The sequence below is a fragment of the Aspergillus thermomutatus genome (assembly GCF_002237265.1).
Source record: "Aspergillus thermomutatus strain HMR AF 39 chromosome Unknown NODE_117, whole genome shotgun sequence".
Taxonomy (NCBI): Eukaryota; Fungi; Ascomycota; class Eurotiomycetes; order Eurotiales; family Aspergillaceae; genus Aspergillus; species Aspergillus thermomutatus.
The window spans coordinates 42,808-54,922 of record NW_020798166.1 but is presented as its reverse complement, the minus strand read 5'-3'; the positions used below and the strand labels follow the sequence as shown (position 1 = coordinate 54,922).

General features: G+C 52.0%; 4 protein-coding genes across 4 annotated transcripts; all 4 read left to right on the top strand.

Annotated features, from left to right (window-relative positions):
• Window positions 1–201: 201 nt before the first annotated feature.
• MTS2 (proteasome regulatory particle base subunit RPT2) lies at window positions 202–2,013 on the top strand (the record flags this gene model as incomplete). Its single annotated transcript, XM_026759573.1, has 5 exons — window positions 202–352; window positions 408–421; window positions 505–570; window positions 640–1,708; window positions 1,760–2,013. 5 exons carry the CDS (start codon window positions 202–204, stop codon window positions 2,011–2,013), a joined length of 1,554 nt encoding a protein of 517 aa, XP_026613750.1.
• A 288-nt stretch (window positions 2,014–2,301) lies between these two features.
• On the top strand, window positions 2,302–4,086 carry CDV56_105816 (WD40 repeat domain-containing protein; the record flags this gene model as incomplete). The annotated part of the gene is made up of 1 exon (XM_026759435.1): window positions 2,302–4,086. The coding sequence occupies one exon, from the start codon at window positions 2,302–2,304 to the stop codon at window positions 4,084–4,086; it is 1,785 nt and encodes a 594-aa protein (XP_026613749.1).
• A 967-nt stretch (window positions 4,087–5,053) lies between these two features.
• Window positions 5,054–7,630, top strand: CDV56_105550 (DUF803 domain membrane protein; the record flags this gene model as incomplete). The annotated part of the gene is made up of 2 exons (XM_026759169.1): window positions 5,054–6,053; window positions 6,120–7,630. The coding sequence occupies 2 exons, from the start codon at window positions 5,054–5,056 to the stop codon at window positions 7,628–7,630; spliced, it is 2,511 nt and encodes an 836-aa protein (XP_026613748.1).
• A 1,322-nt stretch (window positions 7,631–8,952) lies between these two features.
• CDV56_105216 (putative beta-glucosidase) lies at window positions 8,953–11,858 on the top strand (the record flags this gene model as incomplete). The annotated part of the gene is made up of 11 exons (XM_026758835.1): window positions 8,953–9,130; window positions 9,209–9,301; window positions 9,357–9,464; window positions 9,525–9,601; window positions 9,649–9,756; window positions 9,813–9,991; window positions 10,039–10,107; window positions 10,160–10,375; window positions 10,430–10,727; window positions 10,784–11,022; window positions 11,081–11,858. 11 exons carry the CDS (start codon window positions 8,953–8,955, stop codon window positions 11,856–11,858), a joined length of 2,343 nt encoding a protein of 780 aa, XP_026613747.1.
• Window positions 11,859–12,115: the final 257 nt, after the last annotated feature.

The following is a 12,115-nucleotide window of genomic DNA, read 5'->3' as shown; positions in this document are numbered from 1 at the left end:
TGTTCTAGATAGTGCCTAGTTATCAAGTCATTATATTATTTACTGCCCTGGTGACGCTCGAATTCCACTATCATTCGCCAATAAAAGGCGTCAGGCTGCAAGGCAGTTAACCACGGATGCTTCTTACCCAAATTGGTAGGTATGTATGGGACTAGGTAGATACCTCAGGCAAAAAGTAAGGCGGCATGTCACGTGCAAAGGATGCCGGCCGCCAAGCCCGACCAGATGGCGACAACAGCTTACCTGAGAGCTCTCCATCCTGGCCAGCGGAAGCTTCACACACTCACTACCTTCACGCCTCCATCCACTCTTCAACATCAACCACCCATCAACGACTCCTGCCGGTATCAAGGTTATTGCCATCAGTGAAATACTCTGATACCGCTCTCTATCTTTTTTCTGCACAGACTCTGGGAACATGGTATGTGTATCAGAGCGCTTTCGTCATCAGTGCCTTCGTTGCCTTTGTCCCGTTCGAGCGAGACTAACATGTCTTGAAAACAGGGTAACCAGCAGTCAAACATTGGTGGAGGTCCCGGTGGGGATGGAAGAGACGACAAGGATAAGAAGGTAAGTCGATGTCTTTGGTACGTCTTCTGATCCCACAAGTCCAGTGACTGACAAAGTCTACGTCTTCAGAAGGACAAGCCTAAGTACGAACCACCACCACCACCTACAACCAGGATTGGACGGAAGAAGCGCAAGGCTGCAGGCCCTAGCACTGCCTCGAAACTTCCCGACATTTACCCTACGTCACGATGTAAACTACGATATCTTCGAATGCAACGAGTCCATGACCACCTGTTGCTCGAAGAGGAATATGTGGAGAACATGGAGCGTCTGCGCAAGGCCAAAGCCCAGGTAACGCAGGACTCGGTGAGCCGAGGCGACTTGGATATCATGGACAGAAATGCAGACGAAAGGAGCCGTGTTGATGACATGAGAGGCAGCCCCATGGGAGTCGGCAATCTGGAAGAGCTGATTGACGATGACCATGCGATTGTCTCGAGCGCTACCGGCCCCGAGTACTACGTTTCTATCATGTCTTTCGTCGACAAGGATCTGCTGGAGCCCGGTGCCAGCATCCTTCTGCATCACAAGTCTGTATCGGTCGTTGGTGTGCTGACGGAAGAGTCCGATCCCCTGGTCTCAGTCATGAAACTCGACAAGGCACCAACCGAGTCGTATGCGGATATTGGTGGTCTCGAGTCGCAGATTCAAGAAGTCCGAGAGTCGGTCGAGTTGCCGTTGCTCCACCCGGAATTGTATGAAGAGATGGGTATCAAGCCGCCAAAGGGCGTCATTCTCTACGGTGCTCCTGGTACCGGTAAAACCTTGCTTGCCAAGGCTGTTGCAAACCAGACCAGCGCCACTTTCCTTCGAATTGTCGGCAGTGAACTGATCCAGAAGTACCTGGGAGATGGTCCTCGGTTGGTGCGACAGATTTTCCAGGTTGCTGCCGAGCATGCGCCCTCGATTGTCTTCATCGATGAAATCGACGCCATCGGTACCAAGCGTTACGACTCCACATCTGGTGGTGAACGAGAAATCCAGCGTACTATGTTGGAGCTTCTCAACCAACTGGACGGTTTCGACGACCGTGGCGACGTAAAGGTTCTTATGGCCACAAACAAGATTGAAACTCTGGATCCTGCCTTGATCCGTCCTGGTCGTATTGACCGAAAGATTCTCTTTGAGAACCCAGACCGTGAGTACTCATGCTAAGGACCTCTGTGGTTCGCTGACTGACAATCTCCAGAAAATACCAAGAAGAAGATCTTCACCCTGCACACGTCCAAGATGTCCCTCGGAGATGACGTTGACCTCGACGAATTTATCAACCAGAAAGACGATCTCTCTGGTGCCGATATCAGAGCCATTTGCACAGAGGCCGGTCTGATGGCGCTGAGAGAGCGCCGTATGAGGGTGCAAATGGATGATTTCCGTGCCGCTAGGGAACGGATCATGAAGACTAAGCAGGATGGCGGTCCTGTAGAGGGCCTGTACTTGTAGGTGCGGATATGGTTAATAGGTGCCTAGTGTCTACATAAATTAAGCAAGATGGCTTTGCTTCAAGAGCCTTTCAATGATGTATTCTACTAATGAAACGAGCTACCAATTCCTAGGGTGGTTGCCTTTGCCCCTTGGTAGCTGTGGAGACTGATAAGCCGATGTCATAGTATGCGCTATAGGTGCAAACACCACAAACATTGTAAACGTGGCAAACGGAAGCAACATTATTGTCATCAAGTGATTTCTGATTAGCTTCGAACAAGCACTTTGCAATATTTGTCGGTCACAATGGACGGATTCGACGAAGAAGCATTCAAGAAATTCTTTCCAAGTAGCTTCGGCAAGCAAGAAAAGCAGCTTGATGTGAATGCCCAGATCAACCGCACCAAGCGGTCGGAACTTTCGGCCAAAGCAGATGGCGATAAAAAGCAGGATACTGACATCAAGCCTGCAGTCGAAGAAGCTGAAGCCGAAGACGATACGAAAGGCCACGATCGAAAAGCCGATTCAGAAGATGACTCCGACGACGATGATGACTCGGACTCGGACGATGAGGACGAATTCCCAGTCTCTCACGAGCTCGTTATCAAGACGCATGAGCGCGCAGTGACGACCATGACGGTGGATCCGTCAGGAGCGCGATTAATTACCGGCTCGACTGACTGCACACTCAAGCTCCATGACTTTGCCTCTATGACACCATCCACTGTGCGCGCATTCAAATCCGTTGACCCGTCTGCTAAGAAGCAGTCCGCCGCCCAAGAAACACACCCTGTGCACTATGTCGCATTCAATCCTCTATCCCCAAGCCATGTCATGGTTGTTTCGGCGACGCCGCAGCCTCGAATTTTGGACCGCGACGGCGATACCCTGACCGAATTTGTGAAGGGGGACATGTACCTGAGAGATCTTCATAATACCAAAGGCCATGTAGCGGAAGTGACTAGTGGCGCTTGGTCCCCGACGGATTACAACTTGTGTGCCACCGCAGGAACGGACAGCACAGTTCGCATCTGGGATGCAAACGTCGGACGATCGCAAAAGGAAGTCATTGTACACAAGTCTAGGGTGGCTGGATCCGCTGGTCGGAGCAAGATGACTGCTGTAGCATGGGGCTCCCCAAAACAGGGCGGTCCGAATATCCTCGTCGCTGCTGCCCTCGATGGAAGCTTGCTGATGTGGAGTGGGAATGGACCGTTCACTCGGCCTAGTGGGGAGATAAGAGACGCGCATACTCGGGATACATGGACGAGTGGACTGGACATCAGCTCCGACGGAAGACTAGTCATCACCAAGGGAGGAGACGATACCATCAAGCTCTGGGACACTCGAAAATTCAAACAGCCGATCACCACCGTCTCGCATCCATCGAGTTCGGCTCGTTATCCGTCTTCCAACATTGTCTTCTCCCCCACGTCGGCCAATGTCATTACAGGCTCAGAGACTGGTCATCTACACATCCTGAACCCAGCTACCTTGAAACCCGAGCTTGTCACGCCGGTCACACCTGGGTCACCCCTCATCACTGTTCTCTGGCATAAAAAGCTCAATCAGATCATTACTGGTTCCGCCAACGCTGAGACACATGTTCTCTACAACCCCACTATGTCGACCAAGGGAGCTGCCTTGGTCATGTCCAAGGCGCCTAAACGTCGCCATATCGATGATGACCCGTCTCTTACCATGGACCTGTCAGCTGGTATCTCGGGCGACTCCGTTGTGGTCGGATCGAACGGAGTCCCTCACTACAGTTCGGCTACCTGGTCTGCCCGCCATCCGACCATCGGGCTCACGGCTTCGGGTCGTTCCAGGGACCCACGACGACCACACCTGCCGGCAACTACTCCCTTTGCAAAATCGCAGCCGGATGAACGGCATATCCGCGAAAATATTCCTCTTAGTTCCATGCGAGACGAGGACCCTCGCGAGGCGCTGCTGAAGTACGCCGAGAAAGCCGAGAAGGACCCGATTTTCACCAAGGCATGGAAAGAAACACAGCCAGTACCGATATTCAGAGAGCTTAGCGATGACGAGGAAGAGCAAGAGCCCGATAAGAAGAGGGCCAAGCGGTGAAATGATCGGCCAAAAGAATCTTTCTACGATCCTGGCTTTCTGGCATTTTCAGTTCTCCTTGGAGCTTGGATCGGTCTCTTTTCGAACGCTAATGTATATATGCAAGGAGGATGGCGTTGCGGGGAATATGATTTGCCTGTTAGTGTAATCAGATTTAAAACTATCATCGATGGTCTAGCATCAATAATCAGAGATACCCCATCCATATGCATCTATCAGGATTTCTATGCATTTAAGTAGCAGAGGGAGTTGTCAGCCGGATGGGAAATTCGATGCTTGATGACGTTGGACAGGCGGGGTGTAGTGATGGCTGTTGTGGAGGCCAGACCAATGACCATCCAAGCAGAACATGGCTCTTCGATAGTCGCTTTCTCTCTCTACCTTACTCAAAGAGGCTATCAGCTCGCACCGACCTGTCTGCTAGCTTTGTCACTACTCACGATGCTGCACTTGAGTCTGTTCTTACCCGCTGCCTTGTTGATTAGATCGTCTGAGCGATCGTTCGTATTCTCGCAATTCTAAATCCGAGTTTAGTCAACCTTCCGACCATCCTGTTCGTCTACGTTGCTCTTGACCGACAGCAAGACCACCATTTTCTGTCCGTTGCTGGCTGACATTGTTCCTTATTTATTGTTGCCAGAGGTCTTGTTTTGTTTTGAGAAGTGGATATAAAGAGATTTGAAGTTTAGTAACGTCAAGGAACCAGAATGCGTCACTTTTTACCAGTATGAGCGATTGTTTCCGGTTGAACTCGAGCACCATTCCATCAGATCAGTTTCTTTCAGCGTCTTGAGGACACGCATCGAGTTCTCATCCTCAGTTTTCAAGCCTCCGTGTTTCGCATCATATTGAACATCTTGACCCGGCTGATAACGATCGATTCGGCTCTACGGGTGGCAGCGGAGCTCTTGGGGCTTCTCAACCCCTTTCTTTCCACCCTGCCTGGTCGTCTCTTTTTTACATTTGAATGGCTTCCTTTCAAGAAGAACCCTTAGCAGCAGGCCTGCTTACGGTTCTTGTCACTTCTTTCGCCCCTACTCCGACCGCTACCGCATCCGCCTCTTCATCGTTTCACCATTTCCCTGCATCGACATCGGGTTCTGACTCGAATACTGGCGGCCACAACGGAGGGCATATACATGAATGGTCATCGCTTATTGGTATTGTGACTGCATTGGTGGGAAACGTGCTCATATCTCTGGCGCTCAATATCCAGCGTTACGCTCACATCCGGATTGAGAGGGAGTGGGAGCAGAGCAAGCTCCAAAGGGAACTAGAATGGAAACGGGCGAACTCGGGCCGAAACGCAGCAGGTGCCTACGGAGCTACCGCGGATGATGAGGAGGACGACAGGGAAGCTAGACGAGAGAGGCGCCCGTTCCCTCGTTATCGAGACGAGTCTCCGGATACCGGGCCAGAATTACCCGAGGACTTTCTGAGACAGAGCGACGAGTTCTCGGATGGAGAATCGAGCTCGCGCGGTCGCCTACGCGAGTCCTTTTTATCAGACCAGACTATTCGTCCTGGGGATAAGGATTCGCGCCATGGCCGGCGCAAGTCATACCTCCGTTCGCCGTACTGGTGGGCGGGCATCGTGCTCATGTGCCTCGGCGAGGCTGGTAACTTCATGGCATACGGGTTTGCTCCTGCATCGATTGTGTCCCCGCTAGGCGTCGTCGCGTTGATCTCGAACTGCGTTATTGCTCCAATAATGCTCAAGGAGAAGTTTCGCCAACGCGACGTCTGGGGGGTCCTCATTGCAATCGCTGGCGCTGTTGTGGTCGTGCTCAGTGCCAGTTCGTCAGAAGAGAAAATCGGTCCGCATGATATATGGATCATGATCACGCGCTGGGAATTCGAGCTGTACTTGGGTCTGACGGCCGCCTTGATCGCCGCTCTCATGTGGGTGAGCCACATGTATGGCTCGCGAACTATCCTTATCGATGTCGGGCTAGTCGCGCTGTTTGGTAAGTCTCGGTCATTATTAATTTGTCGTTTGACCATGTGAACCAAGTGCTCATTCAGATATCAAGGTGGATATACTGCTTTGTCGACAAAGGGTGTCTCGTCACTACTGTCATTTACGCTTTGGCATGTTATTACCTTTCCGATCACTTATCTATTGGTGTTTGTCCTTGTTTTCAGCGCTCTGATGCAGATTCGGTACATCAACCGGGCTTTGCAACGTTTTGATTCCACCCAAGTCATCCCAACGCAATTCGTGCTCTTCACATTGTCGGTCATCATCGGAAGTGCTGTGTTATACCGCGACTTTGAGTCCTACACCGCCGAGCGCGCGTCAAAGTTTGTCTGTGGCTGCCTCATGACATTCCTAGGCGTGTACTTTATCACAAGTGGCAGAGTCCGTGCCGATGACGAGTCTTCTTTCTCCATTGATGACGAGGAAGAAGCGATTGGGCTTTTGGGAGGAGAGCGGTATCGAGACAGGGTTGACATGCCCCCTCCTGCGCATCAAGCGAGGATACACAATCCCGGGCAAAGGAAACCGGTGTCTGGAGAGAACAATGTACAGTCCCCAACGGGATCTTTGCTAAGCCATGGGATTGAGGACGTCGATGAGGACCAACTCACTCCCAAGGGTGCTCTGTCCGCTGCTCCTTCATCTCCTGTCGGCTCCCTGACTGCCGAATCTCTTACCCAGCCATCTCCCGAACATCCATCTCCTTTGCACTCGCACTCACTGTTGACGAACCCATGGGCGGACCATTTGGAACAACACGTTCAGGCTTCCAAATCCGAACCTCAGATTCACCGACCAGCCACTCCTCCGGAACGGTCCAAAAATGCCAATCCTGGTTCAACAGTCCTCTTGCAATTTCCTCCTGCGCCTGGCATTGAAGATCACGGTCACCAACCCTCGTCTCCATCCAAGCCCGACCATGTCGAACCAGCTGGCGGAGCAAATAGCGTCCCCCAGACTCCTCCTGCAAGGAACTTACGTAACTCTATATCCAAGCATTTCTCTCCAGGCCCACTTCTCCCGACCCTTTCGGCGGGGTTCAGTGCGGTCGTGGCCGAATCACTTCGGCGTGGAGAGACGAGTCCCATGAAAGACCGAAAGACCCATAGGCGGTCCGCTCGGAGAAAGCGGCTAAGTACAACAGTCCTCGACGGTTACCTGCGCAACAGGGACAGTGACCCGAGAGACCGTTCAGATGAGGTGGATGCGGGTGCCGAGAATGACCATCATCTTCCATTCCAACTTGCAACTGCTCGACTCCATTCTACCGGAGATCTCCCGACGGCTCCAGTGACCGTTGGTAACTCCACTCCGGTTGTAGACTCAGGAGATCAGTCCAGCAGTCAGACTGGACACGATATCACCACGCTGACTCGACTGCGCAGCTTGAGTGATTCATGGAGTGGAGGGCTGGCCTGGCTCGGTGGAGCTCTACGAAAGCCTAACAGCAGCAACAAGGCGTTGGGCAATGCTACAGCAGTTGAAACAGACGAGAATGACAATGGCGCTGAGACGCATGATGGCGAAGGCGGTCGTGAAAGAGGCGCAGATACGCAGGCGTAGACCTGGACGGAGCACTTTCTTCTCTGCGGCGGCAGGCTCATTCCAGTCGTCGGTACATATTTTGTTATTGTTGTAATAATGGGTGGTTGGCCGTTTGATTCTGGGTCCATATGTTCGTTTACATTGTTCCATTAGATATATGGGGTTCTATCTTTAGCTTCACATTTGGACATGGCATTGCCGTGTTTGGCTCTATTATATACATAACCATTGAGCTATTGCAATGCGAGTCCTGAAATCACAATCAGAGAATTGGTGATAATTGAATCCAATGCATATCAGAGATATTGTGCATCTGTTGATCCCGTTTCAGCAATTCAGGGACATCTCTTCGAGCCAGAGCAGTGACACTTGCATTTCCCCTCCCCCTGTCTCCCATGCTCCCAGTCCCAAATTTCTTTGCGAGGTAATGCGATCCTTGACCACGGCGGCCCACTGTCAACAATTCTGGGAAATGATCAGCTAAAGTGCGCAGGATTCTCATGTGGTTTCTGCGTTGACTTGCATCCCAAGGATTCCATAGGTGGAAAATACACATCTTGCAGCACCCTAATTCTTTAGATCCCAGCATGGATCATTTATTCCTCTCCAGTCTCGACGCTCGCTTTGATTGAATCCGGCTAAGCACAGTCAAGTCGGATACCTCTTGAACCCAGCCACTAGGCATTAATCCTGCTAAACTTCTCATTAGGACCTTGAATTTAGCCGTCCGAATGCTACTCCGCATCATGTCATCACTGCAATTCCGGGGATATCGGCCCAATTCCATCCCCAGTTCTGCCTCGCATCCAATAATGTCTTCGAGTATTTGCGAGATGCCATTGCTCTTTAAGCCAGTTCCGTGGAGTGTGGATCATTGCTCCGTATCAAGCTGATGTACTCATTCGCCAATATATGACTTTCTCACCTCCCCTAACGATATTTTCGAGCCGGGCTCATCTCCGCACTGGACCTCACCTCCAACCTAAAGCACGATAGCTTGGCCGCTTGCCTCTTTTCTGTCAATGGCTTGATTGGATTGAGATGGCAGCTATGAGGGCAATTTATTACGATGATCAGAGTTTGGTTCTTTTTCTCCGAGCGTGGTCCAGCCACACGCCGAGACGCGAGAGTAATTACTGGACACTGGTGTGCACTGCGGAGACTGCAGAGCGCAGACTGCCGCAGCGTGGTAAATAGATAAGTCGGCGTGTGTCCCTCGTGGACAATTGTTCTTTTCCTTCTCTGGTTGTGTCTCTGGCCCCCTGCTTGGCTCGCTGAGGAGCGACCACGATTGTTAGCTTCTACAGGGACGATTTGACTCTGTCCGTCTTCGAACCAGGATGGCTGGGAATTTTCTTTCCAAGGGCTTGCTGCTCTTGCAGCTTGTGTCGGCTTTGTCTACGGGACAAGCTGCTTCGACGCCGCTGTACAAAGACGCCAGTGCGTCTGTGGAAGACCGAGTGAGCGATCTTCTGGGCAGAATGACGATTGAGGATAAGATGGCCCAATTGATGCAGGGTTCGTTGAGAATTCGCTCTTCTTGGTTTTCGTTGGTCCTATTTATTGACAGAAGGTGACTGATTGAGTTGGTTGTAGGTGATATCACCAACTGGATGAATTCTACCAGTGGAGAGTTCAACTACACTGGTCTGGTCGAGAATATGAAGATGAAAGCGGGATCGTTCTATGGTATCGAAAGCCTGGTCCTGCTTAAGTGAATGATAGCATTGACAATGTTTTCCAGTTGGCTATCCCGTTTCTTGGGATTGGATTGCTACCAACGTCAAGAGAGCCCAAGATTATCTCATGCAGAACACGACGCTTGGCATTCCGGCGCTTGTCCAGACTGAGGGTATGGGATGATTATAGGATTCACTCTGGTTGAGTGCTGATGGGAGTCGATCATCTATAGGTATTCATGGTTTCTTGATTGGCAACGCCACAATCTTCAATTCACCTATTGCATATGGCTGCTCCTTCAACCGAGAGGTACGTATACTGCATCTTGTTCCTTGAGGCAAAGCTAACTGTCGTAGCTGGTCCAAGAGATGGCCAAATACGTGGGCCAGGAAGCTCGTACACTCGGTGTCACCCAGCTCTTTGCTCCTGTCGTGGACCTGGCTCGCGAGCTGCGGTATGGTCGGGTATGACATGCGATCAATCTGCGTATCATGCGGGAAACTAACCTACCTGCTCCTAGGTTGAAGAAACATTCTCCGAAGATCCATACCTTGCAGGAGAGATGGGGTATAGCTACGTCAAGGGTCTCCAGAGTCTCAATGTTTCCTCGATGGTCAAGCACTTCATAGGATTCAGCCAGCCTGAACAGGGTATCAACACTGCTCCAGTTCAAGGAGGCGAGAGATACTTGCGCACAACGTAAGCGACCGAGAAACAGGGCGTGAATGAAACACTGACCTAGAAAGTTGGTTCCCGTCGTTCAAGCGAGCGATCATTGATGCTGGTGCATGGAGTATCATGAGTGCTTATCATTCGTAAGTGTGTCTTGATAGTGACCGGAAGAAGCTGCTGACGACCTTTCCTTAGATATGACGGCGTCCCTGCTGTTTCTGATTATCATACTCTGACCGAGATCCTGAGAGGCGAATGGGGCTACGATTACTTTGTCATGAGTGATGCCGGCGGCACAGATAGATTGTGCTCGGCGTTCAAGCTCTGCAGAAGCAACCCTATTGACATGGAATCCGTTACTCTCCAGGCTCTTCCCGCCGGCAACGACGTCGAGATGGGCGGTGGTTCTTTGTAAGTGCTTAACGCTCCCATATTTGATTGCTCGCTTGCTGACAATATGCAAAGCAATTTCCAAAAGATCCCTGAACTGGTCGAGGCCGGCAAGCTTGACATCAAGACTGTCGACACCGCCGTCTCGAGGGTGCTGAGAGCGAAGTTCGAGATGGGCCTCTTTGAAAACCCCTACCCCGCCGCTCCCAAGTCGCAATGGAACAAGCTCATCCACAGCCGGGAAGCTGTCAAGCTTGCTAGACAGTTGGACAAGGAGTCCATTGTGTTACTGGAGAACCACAACAGCACCCTTCCTCTGAGGAAGAAGGGTGACATTGCCGTTATTGGACCCATGGCCCATGGATTCATGAACGTAAGTGCAGGCTTTGCAAAGCTCATAACATTGATATCGTTGCTCATACCGATTAGTACGGAGACTACGTGGTCTACAAGAGCCAGTACCGGGGTGTCACTCCCCTGGACGGTATCAAGGCCGCCGTTGGTAAGAAGGCAAACATCCACTACGCCAAGGGATGCGAGCGATGGAGCAACGACCAGTCGGGCTTCGCCGAGGCTGTGGAGGCAGCGAAGAAATCCGACGTGGCCATTGTCATCGTTGGCACCTGGTCGAGAGATCAGATGGAGCTGTGGCAAGGGCTCAACGCAACGTGAGCCACCCCTAGTACAAAGAAACGCCCGCAGTGCGAACTAAAATTCTCTACGCAGGACCGGCGAACACGTCGATGTAAACGACCTCTCGCTCGTCGGCGCCCAAGCCCCCCTGATCAAGGCCATTGTCGACACCGGCGTCCCCACAGTCGTCGTCCTCAGCAGCGGCAAGCCCGTGACGGAGCCCTGGCTCTCCAACTCGACCGCGGCCCTGGTCCAGCAGTTCTACCCCTCCGAGCAAGGCGGCAACGCCCTCGCCGACGTCCTCTTCGGCGACTACAACCCCTCCGGCAAGCTCTCCGTCAGCTTCCCTTCCTCCGTCGGCGACCTCCCCATCTACTACGACTACCTCAACTCGGCCCGCTCCATCGGCGACTCCGGCTACGAACTGCCCAACGGCGACCTCGTCTTCGGCCACCAGTACGTCTTCGGCAGCCCGCTCCCCTGGTACCCCTTCGGCTACGGCAAGAGCTACTCGACCTTCGAGTACGGGCCCGTCACCGTCGACAAGACCAACGCCACCGCCTCGGACACCATCACCGTCAGCGTCGACGTGACAAACACCCACAAGAGCATGGACGGGACGGAGGTCGTGCAGGTGTACGTCCAGGATGAGATTGCGTCGGTTGTAGTGCCGAACCGCCAGCTCAAGGGGTTCGAGAAGGTGGTTATTCCCGCGAAGAAGACCAAGACCGTCAAGGTCCAGCTCAAGGTGCAGGATCTGGGGCTGTGGAACTCGGCTATGAAGTATGTCGTTGAGCCGGGCGCGTTCACTGCTTTGGTGGGGAGCAGCTCTGCGGATATCAGGGGCAATGCTACCTTCTACGTGCAGTAGAGTGGATGCTGTTGTAGCTTTTTTGTCAGGGTGGCCAGGGTTGTGGGTTTTGGGCAGGTTTACAAAGTTTATATATGAATTACTCGTCAACATGTCCTGACATCGGTAGATTGGCGTATGCCTGGTATGTTGTAATATCTACGAACTGATCCATGGATTCTGTGCTTTGGCATAGAGATATGTTAACATAACACAATTTGTCGTGGTCTTGATTCTTTCTCATCCTGCGACTATCCAGCGAAAGTGCGTGGCAGCCT